At 44.2% G+C, this 21615-nt stretch overlaps 1 protein-coding gene across 2 annotated transcripts in view; it reads left to right on the forward strand.

The window, feature by feature from the left end:
• The window catches only part of GORAB (golgin, RAB6 interacting), a 140853-nt gene extending 119596 nt beyond the window's left edge, over positions 1–21257 (forward strand). For both annotated transcript variants that reach the window (XM_078686906.1, XM_078686913.1), the window contains 2 exons: positions 14063–14203; positions 17395–21257. In XM_078686906.1, the coding sequence (XP_078543032.1) occupies positions 14063–14203; positions 17395–17839 (586 nt within the window). In that variant the 3' untranslated portion in view covers positions 17840–21257. The remainder of the gene's footprint in view (positions 1–14062; positions 14204–17394) is intronic.
• The last annotated feature ends 358 nt before the right edge of the window (positions 21258–21615 follow it).

Consider the following 21615-nt stretch of genomic DNA (forward strand, 5'->3'; position numbering starts at 1 on the left):
ACACACACACCAATAGACATCAGTGCACCCATTCACCAGGCATAGACACCACCGGACGTCAGTGCATGCTTTCGGCAGACACAGACACCATCAGTGATCTGTGCACGCATTCAACGGACATACACATCACCGGACTTGGGTGCACACTGCACTGTCTCTCCCTCACTTTATTTGTCTACTACCTTAGACATTCCTCTACATGCCCCCTACCTCCCAGGTTACTCCTTTTTCAGATGCCCTCTTCTACTCTCCTTGCTTCACCTGCAAAAAATCGTTGTAGGCAAACCCAGGGTATCTTTCACTTTGTTTGCGTGGCTCATGTGTGCGAGAGCCTCAGAGAAAGGCCACAAAAGTTCTTCCTTATACTTTTCAGATCATAAGTACAAAGTGTGTCGCATGACTTGGATTTTGTTGTATATGTAAAGATATGAGACAAGTTTGATGCTTTTTTAATTTACATATTTTTCTTTACTGCGCGCAAACACGCCGGCTACAGCCTCTCTGTCACTCTGCTGCACGTTCTTTATTCCACCCCCCACCTCACTCTCATGCACGTTCTTCGCACTATTCTGTGGACCATCTTTTGTTTTTCAGACGGAATGGCGGCGCCGTCTGGTAAGGATACCACACCAGGATACTGGAGTGCTTTAAGCACAGCCATAAAGATTCTTATCTGTTGGCGGACATCCCCTGTGAAATGCGAATCGGAGCTAAAGGAAACGAAAAAAAAACAACGGCCCATCCACAGTCACATCATAAATAGCAAGTGTGGCGCCCGGCTGGTACTTTGCTCTTTTCGGTATTGCATATCGATATATGAGACAAGTTACATGCTTTTGGGAGTTTTCTTTTACTGAAAGCAAACACGCAGATGACAGCCTATCTTACTTAACTGCAACTTCGTCCATTCCACCCCCCCCCCCTCTCATGCACGCTCTTCGCTCTCCAAACACAATACTCAGGCCACATACTCCTTGGTCTCATTTTTTTAAAAATTATTTATCACAAAAAATATTCATTTGGCCACAGATTGCTCTAAAATTTTAGGGATAAACATGCTAACACGCACACCACAGCCTACCGATCACTCAGCTGCACGTTCGTCCAGTCCACCTCACCCCCTCCCTCTCACGCACGGTCTTTGCTCGCCAACCACAAGACTCAGGCCACAGACTTCATTACTTGCGTGCTATCCTTTTCGGTGATACAAGTCGACATTTAATACAAAAAATGTGATACAAGTCACACAAGTACAAAGTGTGGCGCAAAACTTTTAGTTTGCAGTTTCGGTCATTGCATACAAATATATGAAACAAGTTTCATGCTTTAGCGCAAACACGCAGACCACAGCCTATCTCTCTCACATGCATGTTCGTCCATTCACCCTACCTTCCTCTCATCTCTCATGCACGCGCTTGGAGCTCCATTATTTTTTATCAAACTACATTACTCAGGACACACACACACCACCAGCCATCAGTGCACACTTGCAACAGGCACACACATCACCAGCCATCAGTGCACAATTTCACGCGGCAAACACAGAAAACACCACCAGGCATCACTGCAAGATTTAAACAGGCATACACCCCACCGCCCGTCAGTGCACATTTTCACCATGAACACGCACACACCACCAGACATCAGTGCACGCTTTCACCAGGCATACACAACACCGGCCGTCAATGCACGCTTTCATCAGGCGCAAGCACACACACGCGCACACTTGCGACAGGCACACACACACATCACCAGCCATCAGTGCACAATTTCACCCGACACACACAAATACACCACCAGCCATCACTGCACAATTCAAACAGGCATACGCACCACCGCCAGTCAGTGCACATTCACACCATGCACACACACACACACACCAACAGACATCAGTGCACGCTTTCACCAGGCATACACAACACCGGACGTCAATGCACGCTTTCATCAAGCGCACACACACACACACGCACACTTGCAACAGGCACACACACACACACACATCACCAGCCATCAGTGCACAATTTCACCCGACACACACAGATACACCACCAGCCATCACTGCACGATTTAAACAGGCATACACACCACCGCCCGTCAGTGCACATTTTCACCATGAACACACACACACAACACCAGACATCAGTGCACGCTTTCACCAGGCATACACAACACCGGCCGTCAATGCACGCTTTCATCAGGCGCAAGCACACACACGCGCACACTTGCGACAGGCACACACACACATCACCAGCCATCAGTGCACAATTTCACCCGACACACACAGATACACCACCAGCCATCACTGCACAATTCAAACAGGCATACGCACCACCGCCAGTCAGTGCACATTCACACCATGCACACACACACACACCAACAGACATCAGTGCACGCTTTCACCAGGCATACACAACACCGGACATCAATGCACGCTTTCATCAGGCGCACACACACACACACGCACACTTGCAACAGGCACACACACACACACACACATCACCAGCCATCAGTGCACAATTTCACCCGACACACACAGATACACCACCAGCCATCACTGCACGATTTAAACAGGCATACACACCACCGCCCGTCAGTGCACATTTTCACCATGAACACACACACACAACACCAGACATCAGTGCACGCTTTCACCAGGCATACACAACACCGGCCGTCAATGCACGCTTTCATCAGGCGCACGCACACACACACACACGCACACTTGCAACAGGCACACACACACACACACACACACACACATCACCAGCCATCAGTGCACAATTTCACACGACACACACACAGATACACCACCAGCCATCACTGCACTATTTAAAGAGGCATGCACACCACCGCCAGTCAGTGCACATTTTCACCATGAACACACACACAACACCAGACATCACTGCACGCTTTCACCAGGCATAGACAACACCGGCCGTCAATGCACGCTTTCATCAGGCGCACGCACACACACACGCACACTTGCAACAGGCACACACACACACACATCACCAGCCATCAGTGCACATTTTCACCCGACACACACAGATACACCACCAGCCATCACTGCACGATTTAAACAGGCATACACACCACCGCCAGTCAATGCACATTCACACCATGCACACACACACCAACAGACATCAGTGCACGCTTTCACCAGGCATACACAACACCGGCCGTCAATGCACACTTTCATCAGGCGCACGCACACACACACACACACACGCACACTCGCAACAGGCACACACACACACACACACATCACCAGCCATCAGGGCACAACTTCACACGACACACACAGATACACCACCAGCCATCACTGCACTATTTAAACAGGCATGCACACCACCGCCAGTCAGTGCACATTCACACCATGTACACACACACAACAACAGACATCAGTGCAAGCTTTCACCAGGCATATACAACAACGGCTGTCAATGAACAATTTCACACGGCACACACAGATACACCACCAGCCATCACTGCACGATTTAAACAGGCAGACACACTAATGGCCGTCAGTGCACATTTTCACCATGCACACACACACACCAACAGACATCAGTGCACGCTTTCAACAGGCATACACAACAACGGCCGACACTGCACGCTTTCATCAGGCGCACACACCCACTTGCACACTTGCACCAGGCATACACACATACATCACCAGCCATCAGTGCGCAATTTCACCCCGCACACACAGAGACACCACCAGGTATCACTGCACGATTTAAACAGGCATACACACCACCGCCCATCAGTGCACATTTTCACCATGAACACACACACACAACACCAGACATCAGTGCACGCTTTCACCAGGCATACACAACACCGGCCTTCAATGCACGCTTTCATCAGGCGCACGCACACACACGCGCACACTTGCAACAGGCACACACACACACACATCACCAGCCATCAGTGCGCAATTTCACCCGACAAACACAGATACACCACCAGCCATCACTGCACGATTTAAACAGGCATACACACCACCGCCCGTCAGTGCACATTTTCACCATGAACACACACACACAACACCAGACATCAGTGCACGCTTTCACCAGGCATACACAACACCGGCCGTCAATGCACACTTTCATCAGGCGCACGCACACACACACACACACGCACACTTGCAACAGGCACACACACACACAAATCACCAGCCATCAGTGCAAAATTTCACACGACACACACAGATACACCATCAGCCATCACTGCACTATTTAAACAGGCATGCACACCACCGCCAGTCAGTGCACATTCACACCATGTACACACACACAACAACAAACATCAGTGCAAACTTTTACCAGGCATACACAACAACGGCCGTCCATGCACAATTTCACACGGCACACACAGATACACCACCAGCCATCACTGCACGATCTAAACAGGCGTACACACCAACCCCAGTCAGTGCACATTCACACCATGCACACACACACACACTAATAGACATCAGTGCACCCATTCACCAGGCATAGACACCACCGGACGTCAGTGCACATTCATACCTTGCACACACACACACACACCAATAGACATCAGTGCACCCATTCACCAGGCATAGACACCACCGGACGTCAGTGCATGCTTTCGGCAGACACAGACACCATCAGTGATCTGTGCACGCATTCAACGGACATACACATCACCGGACTTGGGTGCACACTGCACTGTCTCTCCCTCACTTTATTTGTCTACTACCTTAGACATTCCTCTACATGCCCCCTACCTCCCAGGTTACTCCTTTTTCAGATGCCCTCTTCTACTCTCCTTGCTTCACCTGCAAAAAATCGTTGTAGGCAAACCCAGGGTATCTTTCACTTTGTTTGCGTGGCTCATGTGGGCGAGAGCCTCAGAGAAAGGCCACAAAAGTTCTTCCTTATACTTTTCAGATCATAAGTACAAAGTGTGTCGCATGACTTGGATTTTGTTGTATATGTAAAGATATGAGACAAGTTTGATGCTTTTTTAATTTACATATTTTTTCTTTACTGCGCGCAAACACGCCGGCTACAGCCTCTCTGTCACTCTGCTGCACGTTCTTTATTCCACCCCCCACCTCACTCTCATGCACGTTCTTCGCACTATTCTGTGGACCATCTTTTGTTTTTCAGACGGAATGGCGGCGCCGTCTGGTAAGGATACCACACCAGGATACTGGAGTGCTTTAAGCACAGCCATAAAGATTCTTATCTGTTGGCGGACATCCCCTGTGAAATGCGAATCGGAGCTAAAGGAAACGAAAAAAAAACAACGGCCCATCCACAGTCACATCATAAATAGCAAGTGTGGCGCCCGGCTGGTACTTTGCTCTTTTCGGTATTGCATATCGATATATGAGACAAGTTACATGCTTTTGGGAGTTTTCTTTTACTGAAAGCAAACACGCAGATGACAGCCTATCTTACTTAACTGCAACTTCGTCCATTCCACCCCCCCCTCTCATGCACGCTCTTCGCTCTCCAAACACAATACTCAGGCCACATACTCCTTGGTCTCATTTTTTTAAAAATTATTTATCACAAAAAATATTCATTTGGCCACAGATTGCTCTAAAATTTTAGGGATAAACATGCTAACACGCACACCACAGCCTACCGATCACTCAGCTGCACGTTCGTCCAGTCCACCTCACCCCCTCCCTCTCACGCACGGTCTTTGCTCGCCAACCACAAGACTCAGGCCACAGACTTCATTACTTGCGTGCTATCCTTTTCGGTGATACAAGTCGACATTTAATACAAAAAATGTGATACAAGTCACACAAGTACAAAGTGTGGCGCAAAACTTTTAGTTTGCAGTTTCGGTCATTGCATACAAATATATGAAACAAGTTTCATGCTTTAGCGCAAACACGCAGACCACAGCCTATCTCTCTCACATGCATGTTCGTCCATTCACCCTACCTTCCTCTCATCTCTCATGCACGCGCTTGGAGCTCCATTATTTTTTATCAGACTACATTACTCAGGACACACACACACCACCAGCCATCAGTGCACACTTGCAACAGGCACACACATCACCAGCCATCAGTGCACAATTTCACGCGGCAAACACAGAAAACACCACCAGGCATCACTGCAAGATTTAAACAGGCATACACCCCACCGCCCGTCAGTGCACATTTTCACCATGAACACGCACACACCACCAGACATCAGTGCACGCTTTCACCAGGCATACACAACACCGGCCGTCAATGCACGCTTTCATCAGGCGCAAGCACACACACGCGCACACTTGCGACAGGCACACACACACATCACCAGCCATCAGTGCACAATTTCACCCGACACACACAAATACACCACCAGCCATCACTGCACAATTCAAACAGGCATACGCACCACCGCCAGTCAGTGCACATTCACACCATGCACACACACACACACACCAACAGACATCAGTGCACGCTTTCACCAGGCATACACAACACCGGACGTCAATGCACGCTTTCATCAAGCGCACACACACACACACGCACACTTGCAACAGGCACACACACACACACACATCACCAGCCATCAGTGCACAATTTCACCCGACACACACAGATACACCACCAGCCATCACTGCACGATTTAAACAGGCATACACACCACCGCCCGTCAGTGCACATTTTCACCATGAACACACACACACAACACCAGACATCAGTGCACGCTTTCACCAGGCATACACAACACCGGCCGTCAATGCACGCTTTCATCAGGCGCAAGCACACACACGCGCACACTTGCGACAGGCACACACACACATCACCAGCCATCAGTGCACAATTTCACCCGACACACACAGATACACCACCAGCCATCACTGCACAATTCAAACAGGCATACGCACCACCGCCAGTCAGTGCACATTCACACCATGCACACACACACACACCAACAGACATCAGTGCACGCTTTCACCAGGCATACACAACACCGGACATCAATGCACGCTTTCATCAGGCGCACACACACACACACGCACACTTGCAACAGGCACACACACACACACACACATCACCAGCCATCAGTGCACAATTTCACCCGACACACACAGATACACCACCAGCCATCACTGCGCGATTTAAACAGGCATACACACCACCGCCCGTCAGTGCGCATTTTCACCATGAACACACACACACAACACCAGACATCAGTGCACGCTTTCACCAGGCATACACAACACCGGCCGTCAATGCACGCTTTCATCAGGCGCACGCACACACACACACACACACGCACACTTGCAACAGGCACACACACACACACACACACACATCACCAGCCATCAGTGCACAATTTCACACGACACACACAGATACACCACCAGCCATCACTGCACTATTTAAAGAGGCATGCACACCACCGCCAGTCAGTGCACATTCACACCATGTACACACACACAACAACAGACATCAGTGCAAGCTTTCACCAGGCATACACAACAACGGCCCTCAATGCACAATTTCACACGGCACACACAGATACACCACCAGCCATCACTGCACGATTTAAACAGGCAGACACACTAATAGCCGTCAGTGCACATTTTCACCATGCACACACACACACCAACAGACATCAGTGCACGCTTTCAACAGGCATACACAACAACGGCCGACACTGCACGCTTTCATCAGGCGCACACACCCACACGCACACTTGCACCAGGCATACACACACACATCACCAGCCATCACTGCACGATTTAAACAGGCATACACACCAGGCATACACAACACCGCTTTCATCAGGCGCACACACACACACACACCAACAGCCATCAGTGCACACTTTCAACAGGCAGACATACCACCGGCCGTCACTGCACACTTGCACCAGGCACAGACACCATCAGCCATCAGCGCACGCAGTCACCAGGCATAGACACCACCGGAAGTCAGTGCACGCTTTTGGCAGACACAGATACCATCAGCCATCTGTGCACGCATTCAACTGACAGACACATCACCGGACTTCAGTGCACACTGCACTGTCTCTCCCTCACTGTGTCTGTCTACTACCTTAGACATTCCTTTACATGCCCCCTACCTCCCAGGTTCCTCCATTTTAAGCTGCCCGCAAAAATATTCATCTGGCCACAGATTGCTCTAAAATTTTAGGGATAAACATGCTAACACGCACACCACAGCCTACCGATCACTCAGCTGCACGTTCGACCAGTATACCTCACCCCCTCCCTCTCAGGCACGGTCTTTGCTCGCCAACCACAAGACTCAGGCCACATACTTCATTACTTGCGTGCTATTCTTTTCGGTGATACAAGTCGACATTTAATACAAAAAATGTGATACAAGTCACACAAGTACAAAGTGTGGCGCAAAACTTTTACTTTGCAGTTTCGGTCATTGCATACAAATATATATCATGCTTTAGCGCAAACACGCAGACCACAGCCTATCTCTCTCACATGCATGTTCGTCCATTCACCCCCCCTTCCTCTCATCTCTCATGCACGCTCTTGGACCTCCATTATTTTTTATTAAACTACATTACTCAGGACACACACACACACACACACACCACCAGCCATCAGTGCACGCTTTCATCAGGCATACACACACACACACCACCAGCCATCAGTGCACAATTTCATCAGGCATACACACACACCACTAGCCATCAGTCTTAATATGGTAATGCTAAGTGCTACTGTGGTGGTGCAGTGGTGCAGGCATGTTGATGAATGATGATGTTGTTTTACAAATTACTGCAGTGGTGCTACAGAATAATGCTGTGGTGGTGGAAAGTGGTACCCCAACAACACTCAAAATACATCCAGCACCAATCAGCGCAACACCTACATCACCAGTGCTACTACTGTGTCTGTACTGTATCACTCAGCACAATTCCTGCATCACTCACTGCAATGCCTGCATCACTCACTGCAATGCCTGCATCACTCACACACTCTCTCTCACACAGTCTCTCTCTCTCTCTTTCACTCTCACACACTCTCTCTCTCTCACACTCTCTCTCTCTCACTCTCACACACTCTCTCTCACACACTCTCTCTCACACTCTCTCTCTCTCTCTCACACTCTCTCACTCTCTCTCTCTCACACTCTCTCTCTATCACTCACCACAACTAATGCGGCAATAAACGCAACACCAACATCAGTCAGCACTACTCCTGCATCACTCAGCACAATTCCTGCATCACTCACTGCAATGCCTGCATCACTCACTCCAATCACTTCATCACTCACACACTATCTCTCTATCACACACACTCTCTCTCTCTCTCTCTCTCTCTCTCTCTCACACTCTCTCTCTCTCACACACTCTCTCTCACACACTCACTCTCTCTCTCTCTCTCTCTCTCTCTCTCTCTCTCTCTCTCTCTCTCTCTCTCTCTCTCTCTCACACTCTCTCTCTCTCAACATCAGTCAGCACTAGTCACAGTAATTAATGAGTACATTCGCAATAATGCACACAGCTAACAGGAAACCAACACTCTGACTAGAAATTAGGAGTTAGAGAGAGGCTGAGGGAAAAGCTTACAGGAAAGCAGAGAACCATACTTTAGCAAAAAATAAAAACCATTGCAGCAACGTGTTAGCAAAATTAAAATAAAAAACCACTATGACAATGCAGATAACATCCGGCACATATTTTGTACAGCAGAAACATGCAAATAAGCCTAAAAAGAGTCCTGAAGGCAGCAAAAAACAGAAGTTAGCAAAACCTAACTAGCAGGTACATAGAGAAAGGAGCGGTGGCCACTCGTAATGGGAATGGCTGTCTGCAAATCCCTGTCTAAACTGGAAATTTCTTTTCAACAAGGTAGGGTATTATTCTAACTTGCTTACTGTCTCTTAGCAACGTATCAGGATAATAGAATTATGATATTAATACCTACCTTTACAGAAATAAAAAAACATAGCAATGTAAACTAGTGTTTTGCATGGTTGTTACATGGGCACGCCACAAACTTCTATAAATGAACAACCAGAACAAATAAGTGGCCTGTGTCACAAATTGACCATAGTATTGTCATCAGGGCTCTAAGAATTAAAGACAAATAGGTCACACTGCAGATGTCCATGGTAGGCATATAAGCATTTAAACATTTCACAAAAACATTTACATAGGGCATCATCATTTTAAACATTGAAAACAAAAGAAAACAAATAAAGATGCGAAACCAGAAACACTCGCGAATTTTTTTTGTCTAACTACCATACAAACTATGGAAAATTAACAGTAAATTAAACACATATTCAAATATAGAATCCGAAAACATAGGGAAACACAAAAAAAGTTGTCACTTACATGTCAAATGACGCGGCAACAGCACAGGAAGCACAACACGCCTTCCGCGTCCGAAGATTCTAGAAGATCTGGGAAATTCCCAGCTGACGCACGCCAAACGCACGCTACGTCAAAAAACGTAACGCTCTAATTACATAAACAAAACGTCAAGATAAATAATTACTACAGGAATACCTTGCGAAGGGGAAAAAGTAGTGCGCGACCATAAAAATAAAATAAGGGTCAAGGGAACACTCAAAGTGCACACAAGCAACACTTACATTGCATACAGCCCCTCACTCAGTGCACACATCCCTCACTCAGTGCACACAGCCCTCAGTCACTGCACACAGCCCTCACTCAGTGCACACAGCCCTCACTCAGTGCACAAATCCCTCACTCAGTGCACACAGCCCTCACTCAGTGCACACAGCCCTCAGTCAGTGCACACAGCCCTCAGTCAGTGCACACATCCCTCAGTCAGTGCACACATCCCTCAGTCAGTGCACACAGACCTCAGTCAGTGCACACAGCCCCCAGTCAGTGCACACAGCCCCCAGTCAGTGCACACAGCCCTCAGTCAGTGCACACAGCCCTCAGTCAGTGCACACAGCCCTCAGTCAGTGCACACAGCCCTCACTCACAGTGCACACATGTGTCATTTACAATACCAATAGCTCAAACTTTCCCCACACACTCATCCTCACACGCCCTCAGACTCATTACATCTCTCACACACACCGGCAACATAACATCCTCTACATCATACAAAGGCACCTGCACACACGTTACAAATCCACCATCCAAATCCACACTATAAAACAACCATCTAAATCCAGCATCCAAAGGAAGAATAGAAATAAACCATCCTAATCCACACTCTAACTCCAACATAGAAATCCAGACTCCTAATCCACCCTCCAAATCCACCCTCAAGATACGCAACAGAAATACATCCTCCAAAACAAAATCCAAACGATAAATATGCCATCCTAATCCACCAGCCAAATCAACAATCTAATTAAACCATACAAAAACACAATATAACTAAAGAGTCAAAAAATAGCCTCCTAATCCACCCTATTAAAAACAAAAGCTTGTACATGTAACAAATTGATAAATGTTATGCCATTTTCACAGACATAAACAACTTTTAGGACGAAAATAAAACCAAAAGGGGACAACGGAGTAGTGCATCAGATACGTTACACACAAAATCTACTTCCCAAAAGTGAGCTACAGCATGCAAGGATGTTTATCAGGCTTCAGGTCAAAAACAGAAATGATTCGGACAATATAACACCAACAAAACAACGAAAAAAATGTGGCAGGAAGCGAGGACGAGGATGTACAAACACAAATGTGAAACAGCCTACTTTTTATTGGGGCAATAAATAAGCATTATTCACCCGGGGAATGGGACGGATTAAACACAATGGTCAAGAGTTACACAAAAAGCCGTACGCATATAACAATCGCATTTATTAACACGAAATTACATCAAATATAAAAAACATATTATGCAACTCTACAGTAATGTTGACATAAGTCAGAATTCTCATAGCAACATGGAGAAAGCATATATAAGAAGAAAATATTGCTTTAAAAAAAAATCGGAACACAAAGCGGAGACATTGCATTAATGTTTAACGAAGAGGAAGTATCGCAAAACACAGCACGAAATGTACATACACATCAAAATAAAAAGATATACAAACATACATTTAATAATAACTGAAATAACAGAACGTAGGGTTGAAACAATATAAAATATTCACGCACATATACAACATACTACACAATTACACAAAAAAAAACCACTATGTTCTAATTATTAACACAACTACTAACCAAAACCAAAAATTATAAAAATTAGATCTGAACAATAGGATACAATGCATTACATACATAAAGAGCCGACATTTCAAAAGAAACATCCTTCGTTGCAAGACAAAGACACTACTATGCAAATAAAACAATAGGAAACAACAAATACATTACACTACACAAACATAAAACAAACAAAAAAAAGACTTACCTGTCGAACGATGCGCGGAACGGACAACGAAGCCGACACTCCTTACACAGGACGCGCTTTCACCAATATGGGGATTTCCAATTAGACGCGAGTAAATTGTTACGCAACGTGAGAGGATTTTGAAATATCATTGGCTGACAGGGACGTCAATCAAAATAGTACGCGATTCCAAAAAAAACTAGAACACAACACTTAAATACGTAAATATAGTTATGGGACAGTCACACATCTGCTATTTAACATTTCCCAAAAATATAAAACAACAAAGATACACAAACAACTACACACACAATGAAAACAACACATACACACACACACAAGCACACACACCACAAACACAACTACACAACACACAAACACCCTCACACACCCTCACCCTCACACACCCTCACTCACACCCACCCTCACCCCCCCACCCGCACAACCCTCTCACTGCGGTGCAGTAGTTGGGTTCAATGTAGAAGTGCATGTGCCTCACACATGCACTACTAAATTCAATCCAAGTTACCATACCAGTCCACCCAGCTACTGCACTGTGCATGTGCGTGCAGGCTGCGGCCCGCATACTTACTTTCGGCGCCACAACCACTGTCTACCACCACCCCCCCTCGTGACCAGGCAGGCACTGAGGCACCTGATCGGCCTTAATTGAAGTCATAATGACTGGATAACCAGGTGCTCTGGAGGGAAAAATAACAGAAGAGGGAAAGTTTAAGCAGGCATAGAGGAGGGCAGGGCGAAGTACAGTCACACGTGTGCTCTCCCTTTATAGTTGATTTTTATTGTTAGAGAACAAGCTTCCAGTTCAAATGTTTTGTGATAGATGCCCCTTGCATAAAACAATAGAAAACATCTAATAATAAAGAAGCAAGTACAGTAAGCAGTTAGTCTTTGATGAATGATCCCGTGCAAAACAAATAACTGATTATACGATATGCTCTACCTAAGTGATGCTGAGGAGATTTATTCTGTCAAGTGTAAGGATCTGAACCCATGCTTTCAATGGAGAAATGTTTGATTGCAAGGAAATACCAACAAGACCTGTCGAGCCTGTATTGCTACTCGCGGTTACCCTCTCTTTACAACTTCTTCTGTTTTCTACTTTTGCAGTGCCTCGTGTCTATTCTTCTCTTATTAATTCTCTACAGTGTCGTGACCCCCCACCTTTTATCAGACGGCTATTTCTTTTATGTTTCATCTGCCTATAAAGAATGTGAGTGTACCCATGTTCTAGAACCACGTACAGCATGTTCCTAGGAGAGCAATCGCATGCACTTATCCACAAATTCAGAATACTTTGATATTTTAGCATTGTTTTCGTGGAGTCGTTTTCATAATATAGTTTATTGTAGAGTTGATATAAGTAAACGAATCATCAAAACAGTAGAGGAAATAATGTAATCGGAGTGATTAGAGGAAGCTAATCGAACCTTCGGCAGGGCAAAGGAATGGTTGGAGTAGGGCACAACATGTGCCTAAGCCAATAGTTAACTGAGAAACTCTCTAAATACAATGTGGGCCCATATTTAATTAAATATACTGTTGTATAATGTATAAACTTAGGTTTATACTTAAAATCGAGCTTCACGTTTTGTAGCGATATGGAACAATATTTTACTGAAATGTATTCGCTTGTAATATAGGTTATCCCCCATGATAAAAACTGACATTAATGCTTAATTTGCTGAAACTTTGGGAAAACAAATTTGTATGTATTTTCTAGATCTAAAAAAACTCAGGCCGAAACAGTCAAACTTCGCCGGATACAGAATGAGCTGCAGGCTTTGGATGAAATGGTATCAACAGATATTGGCATCTTGAGAAACCGAATTGATCAAGCATGTGTGGACTTCTCCTATGCTAAGTATGCTGAAGACTTAAACTTTCATCTTAACATTATTGAAAATGCTCACAGTGGTACCTATCATTCTTTGAGTACGACTTGTAAAATATATCTAACTTGTGCACTGTTAATGTCACTTTGGACATTACAGTGCTGAAATTAGTATTTTATAGAAATCAACAGCTTGCCTCTGCTCCTTAATATGCTACGTGGGAAACAAAAACAATGGATCTAAACTTGCTTGAAGTCAAAAACGTGTTTATCATGAAAAATAAACCGAAATAGCTATATCGCAGCCCAGAAAAACAGAGCTTTGCCTCACTAAGCAGTTGATCATCTAATTCTAAGCTGTCCCCAAATCAAATATTCCCAACTTTTATACTTTTCCTTCACCTAGTCAGTTAAAGCAGCATATATGTGACAGAAACTGAAACTTTCGATATTAGTAGAACAGGTGCAGGCGTCTTTTGATGTTTTTCCCTTTCCTGTAAAAAAAATTCAAGCAAAAGTACATTTACCTGATTTTCTTCAAATGTTTGAAAAGGACGCCAAGGTGATTTACTGTTTATGTGACCTTACAAATTGCTAACTAATGGCCTGTTTAGTGCTGGGGAGCTTTAACCCTTTAGCTGCTAGGCCCCCCCCTCCCACCCACCAGGGCTAAGCTTTTTTTGGGCTATTTGAGGTAGTTTGCGCTTAGGCCCCTGTAACCTTTTGACCACATAAGGTATCCACGCTAAATTTGCACCCTTTTCTTCCAACATCAAAGGGATTTTAAAGGTACCCAGGGTTTGTTGATTCCCCTGCAGGGGACCCAGAAATTAGCCAAAATACTGCTAAATTATGTTTTTTTTGGGGGGGGGGGATGGGGAAAAGGTGCTGCAGAAGAAAGCGTCTAGTTTTTACCACGCAAATGGTATCAAAAAAGGGTTTGTGGTGCTGAAATTATCATCTTCCCACCTATGCTTTCAGAGACAAGCAGACTTTTGTCAGGAAAAACAAAACAAATTTACACAGTCTTGGCATTCTACTGGGACATAGCCTATTTTGGCTACTTTTTGTGCTTTCAACGTGGTTGAGCTGGGTGTGAAAGCAATAATGGATCCCTGAAAGGTATACATTTCTGAAAGATAAATAGAATTCTGAATTCAGCAAGGGGTCATTTGTATAGATCCTTCAAGGTTTTATTATAGAAACAGTTGAGAAATTGAGTTGAAAAAAACAGCCATTTGTGCCAACTGTTTCACCTGTAACTTCTTATAAGTATGACTGATGTTTGAAAGCAATATACCGTTATATCCGCTGGACCCTTCTGGTTGTGGGGATACATAGGACTTGTAGGTTCACCTAGAAGCAGAGGAACCCAGAGCCATTAACTAAGCAGCGTCTTGCAGTGGTTTTTTATTGTGTACCCGGTATGTAGCAATTAATTTGGTGAAATATAAAGAGTGAAAAATAGTTATCAAAAAGACCTAGGTATTTCTGAAATGGAAACAAAATATAGAGTTTAGAAACAGTAGCTATTTGCACATCTCTGAAATTGTGGTTGCCCATACTAGCCTGTGAATTGTTGGACATTTTTCAAAGTGACTTCTTTTTTACACATTGCCTTACATTAGGAAGGCAGATATACATAGAAAATCTATAGGTATTAACAGTTGCAATTCTCAGTTCCTCTAAGTCTCTAGGTAAAAATAGTACTTCACTTGTATGGCTAGGCCTAGTGCCCGCAACGGGAAAGGCCCAAAACGCAACGTGGACACACCCCATTTTTACTGTGAAAACAGACCCTTTTTTTGCACAGTGCCTAGCTGTGGATTTTGAACCCTAGGTCAGCCAGCACTTAGAGAAACCTAGCAAACCTATACATTTTCGAAAACTAGACACCCAGAGGAATCTAGGATGGGGTGACTTGAGTGGCTCTCACCGGGTTCTGTTACTCAGAATCCCTTGCAAACCTCAAACTTTGTAAAAAAAAAAAACATTTTCCTCGCATTCTGTGATGGAAAGTTCTAGAATCTGCATGGATCCACCAAATTCCACCCATCCCGCGTTACCCAAAGTCTTCCGATAAAAATGGTACGTCACTTGTTTGGGTAGGTCTAGTGCCTGCGGCAGGAAACAGCCCAAAACGCAACATAGATACACCACATTTTTACAGTGAAACCTAACCCCTGTTTTGTAAAGTGCTTAGCTGTGGATTTTGAACCCTAGCTCTGCCGGTACCTAGGAAAACCTATCAAACCTATACATTTTTTTAAACTAGACAACCAGAGGAATCCAGGAGGGGGTGGCTTGTGTGGCTCTCACCAGGTTCTGTTACCCAGAATCCCCTGCAAACCTCAAATTTTGTAAAAAAACAAACAAACTAATTTTCCTCACATTTCTGTGATGGAACGTTCTGGAATCTGCCTGGATCAACCAAATTCCACCCTCCTCGCATTCCCCCAGGTCTTCTGATAAAAATGTTACTGCACTCGCGTGGTTGGGTCAAGTACACGCGACAGGCAAGGGTCCAAAACGTATTGAGGAAACATCAAAATTAACTATCGCAAAACGACCTGTTTTTGCCAGGGGGGGGGGGGTGTCACCTGGGTTTTGGCCACAGGCTCCGCGGCCTTCTGTGGAAACCTATGAAACCAACACATTTCTGAAAACTAGACACCCGGGGAGCCCAGGGAGGTACGGCTTGCGTGGACTTCCCAATGTTTTCCAACCCAGAATCTCCTGCAAACCTCAAATTTAACTTTTTCCCTAATTTCTGTGTGGGAAAGTTGTGGGATCACTGAGTTGACAAATTTCCTACCACCCTGCGTTTCCCCAGTTCTCCCGATTAAAAATGATTCCTCACTCGTGTGGGTGGTTTAAATTCCCGCGACAGGCAAGGGCCCAAAACGTATTGAGGAGAAATCAAAAAGAACTATCACAAAACAACCTGGTTTTGCAAGGGGCAGTCATCTGAGTTTTTGGCCCCGGGCTCAGCGGCCATCTTGAGAAACTACCAAACCCAGACATTTCTGAAAACTAGACATCCGGGGGAGTTTAGCGAGGTATAGCTTGTTAGAGGACGGCCAGGGGCCATCCAACGCACCGAATAGGTTAAATGGTGCACATTGTGCTTTCATGCAATCCAGTTAATTTTTGGCATGAATGTGTAAGCATTGAATAATTCTGCTGCAAATCAATGAATTTCTGTATGTGTGTGCCCACAGGAAGCGATTCGACAAGGCAGAAGCAGAGTATATAGCGTCAAAGCTGGATTTTCACCGAAAAACTGAGATCAAGGAGCAGCTTGCTGAGCACCTGTGCACTATCATCCAGCAGAATGAGCTGCGCAAGGCAAAAAAACTCGAAGAGTTAATGCTGCAGCTTGAAGTTGAAACAGATGAGGAGAAACTTGAACTCGAGATTGAAGTTGAGCAGATGCTGCAGCAACAGGAGATTGAGTCAAAGAGACCGGTGCTCCCTGCAATTGCAGTGTCAGCGGCACTGGCTGCTGAGGAAAACCCCTCCCTTACATTTACGGAGAATGAAAGTGAGGATAAGCCTGAATTGGCACATACATCGCAAAAAAAGACAGCACACATCACTATTGAAACTGTTCTAAAAAAACAGAGCAAAGAAGAAGTACAATTGAACGTGCTGCATGTTAAGTAAAACATTTTTTGTCTGCTATTTACCTATTAAGAAACGTGGAAAATACTATTTCCTGTGCTTGGTTTACCTAGTAACTTTACCAGACAATGCTCAGTTGACATTTGTCTGGCTTACAGACGACACATGTAGGTGAAGATTTCAAGGCGCAGTGTAAACAGCCCAGGTTGGGATATTTTCGGGTGTATCCTTTTCTGTTTGATTTAAAGTACATTTGGCCGGTGCTCCACAAGATGCAGATTATTTGTTAGTTTGTTGAAATGTTTTCACTCGTCTCTTACTGAGCTATTTATTGTTTCAGAGTTCAGTTTTTCTAGACTTTGTGTTGTACACATCCTGGTTTTGTGGGGTCAAAGATTATTATAATATTTCAACCAAATACGTTTGCTAGTGTGTGATAACCCGAAGACCTCTAATATCTGCTCAAGGTGGTGTAGTGCATAAGAATACATCACAGGAAAAGATGTCTGTAGATACCCACAGTGGTGGCTCCTCCGCTAAGGTGGAGGAGCCTTGCCCCACCGATTGTTAAGCTGTGCAAAAGAGAAATAAAATGATAATAACAAGAAGTTATTATCAACTGATTTTTCTTTGTGGGACCCCAGCCGGGTCGAACGGGGGTGGGGGGGTGGGGCTGGGCTCACTGCCGTCAGTAGGAGCAGGAGTGGTTTGCACTCCTTCCTCAAGTGTGCATGACGGCTGGGCGGCTAAACAGTCATGCGCACTTGGCATGTTATCCACTGGGCTTTTTTGCACAGCCCAGTGGAGAACATGCCCAGCCTCCCAGGTACTGTCCTATTCATGTCATGATTGGCTAGGAGAGTCCACTGTTTAGTAAGAAAACAAATTCTTCTTTAATGTGCATAATATATTCATTTTGTTTTTATATTAAAGATGTTATTAATTGTGAAACAGTTCACTCGTTGACATCCCAAAAAATCAGAACGGTGTATGACATCTAGAACTCAGTAACATGGTGTACAAGTGTGTGGTTGAGAAAGTTGGACCATAAAGTGGGCATTGATAACGAGAGAGTCATAGAGCATTAGAGTGAAGCAGGGAGGAGGATGATGGGAGAGGCACCCATACAAATGTTAGGAATAAAAGGGAAACAAACCAAAAGCTAAGGAAGTATAGGGGAGACAACTTTGTGAGGGGACATTCATGCGTTTTTGGTGCATGGAAGGGGAGAAACAAACAGATGTATAAAGAAGTAGAGGGCAGGCAAGTGGCATCTAAGAGTGTTAACACTAATGAAAAGGAATTATTGTGCAATAAATGTATCTAAAGTACACCAAATCTGCGAGGTGCATGGGTTCCCTGGTGTGCTAGTAAGATCAGATTATGTGCTTCTTCGGCATGTGGCCCAATCCCACCAAGTGTGGAATGAAACATTATTAAATGATTCCCATTCCAGTAATGTGATCTTGATAGCAATAGTTAGTAAAAGATTTAGTAGAGCTAGGTCAATGTCATAGAGGGATAATAGAGACGGATCGTGGAACAGGAGAAGATTATGGACCAAACATTATAATGGCGAAATCTATAGTGATATTTGTGTTCTAGACAGTATTGCTTATTTGTTTTAGTGCAAATATTTAAATGCAAAACAATCATGTGTAGAGGTGCATTTAGCTTGTCAATTTGAATTGTGCCGAAATCAAAATGGTGGATATTTTCAGTGTGTATAAGGTCTTCATCTTTATTTGATTGGTTCTCTTTTCCAAGGCCTTAAAGATATTTTATTTTGCTGTCATTTGCTGTGTGGTATGTTTTGAAATGATGTGTTTACCATAGACATGCCATATACAATTTGTAGAGGCAGTTACAAGTTAGTCTGTGCTTACTAACATCTATCTTATTGTTGATGGCTCTTTTTTGTCACTTATTTTTTTTAAGGTTTCTGCAATGTTTTAACCCTTTGGGCGCGGCTAGAATTTCCCCGCCGTGTGGTTGAATTCCAGGCGTCCCCAAATCGGTTGGCCGGGGGCCGTCCGACGCACATGCCCACGCCCACTTTGACGTCGGACGGCCGGGGGTGTCTGCATGCAACAGGTTTAAGGAGTTCTTTAAGTTCTTTTTATTGGCATGTCTTTTATCTTTCATGTTTCTGGTAATTTTATATTTTATTTAAACAATTTAATTTGTAGGTACTTTGAGTTCCTTGCTTATATTATATTCTTAAATTGCAGCCTTTTAATAATTAGTTAATTAACAGATTGTGTTGACATTTTTGGGGTATAACTTTGTCGGAAAAATGTGCAGCAGAGCAATTTCATGTCCTGAAATATCTTTCTCTTCAAATGGGTTATTCATTTTTCATTTGATTTTACTTGGACAAACTTTGTTATTGGTAGCTCTGACTTAATTTCTATTACCCTTAGCTTTGTTCAGTGGTGTTGCTTTATTAGAGGGTTCCATTTTGTACAATTTGGTGCTAATGAAGAGCAGCTGTCTGTTTCTGTTTGCTGCTGGGCTGACGAAGTTGCGACCCAGAAGGTCTTAAGAGACAGGCAACTACATCATTGTGACAGATAGAAGGATAGGGGACGGCAGCCTTCAGCCCATTGCTGGTAGGTGGAAGCAGCACTCCAGCAGTGGCAAAGCCTAAGAGGTCGACAGTCAAATCTTTGATGTTCAGAACTAAGAAATGGGACCTACACACACTGTTAGGCTCTAGTGCCATTCCATTGTTTAGGTTGCAGGAGTGCAGCAGTGGCCAGCTCAAGTTTCGTGCAGTTGACTGGAGCAAGATTGTTATCCTTTCAGAGCGAAAGCCCATTCTTGCCACTGTTTGAAAATAAGGGGCACGCAGAATGGTAAGCCATGTTGATTTTGACTCTTCTGTAGACGATTTGAAAAAGGCCACAACCCTGGCAGGAGCAGCAACAATCAGGGTATGAGTACGATCAGTTACTGTTCAGTGGGGCATTGCTTGATTGTGTTAGCACAGTGAAGAAATACCGGGTTTTCCCTGGTGTGGCATACATAAAGTGAATAATTATGTTTCTTTCTCACACCCTTTTGATGATAGTGGTTGAGTATGAACAACATGTACAGCATATATTTTAAATTCTGTTTCTAGCTGCTTATAAAGTGCTACCCAATTATTTGATCTATTTGTGTGTAATGCAAATATTTAAAACAACTTCTTTAAAATACAAATAGAATTAATGGGAAAAGCATATTGTCTTGCCTTTCTGAAAATGTGCTTTATTTTGTGGAAGTAAGTGCTGTGTTTAGTAAACCCCTCATACACATTGCTGTGCATGTTCAATGTTTATTGTAAAAACCTCTGAAATGGATCTATGAAACTGTCTTTGAATTTTCAATGGTTGCCTTTTCAGCAGTTGCGTTAACTGCTATAGTGGCGTTATTTTTCAAAGATTCCCATTGCAATAAATGCTGTATGTCCTACACATCTATACGAGTTGGCTAACCTAATATGTATTTCTTATGTAGTTAATATGGGTTACAATACTGTTAATCTTTGGAAAATGTTTGGTTTTTGCCCATCACTTTTGTTTGTAAACAAAGCAATATCAGTAAGATTTTTTTATCTGCTTAGAGTCTAATGTGAATTCGAACAGTGAGCAACCCAGGATACCCTTGAGGGCTTGGGTAATTTAAGTAGAAGGGTAAAGGTGCCTTCAAGGGAATTCGTTTACAAAGCTAGAGTTAATTTCAAATTCAAATTAGAGGGATGAATTAATAATCCCTATGTGAATTCAATCCCACTCAGTAAATGAATAAAGTTCACAAATCATCACAAAAAACAT

This window comes from Lissotriton helveticus, chromosome 1_1 (genome assembly GCF_964261635.1).
Source record: "Lissotriton helveticus chromosome 1_1, aLisHel1.1, whole genome shotgun sequence".
Classification (NCBI taxonomy): domain Eukaryota; kingdom Metazoa; phylum Chordata; class Amphibia; order Caudata; family Salamandridae; genus Lissotriton; species Lissotriton helveticus.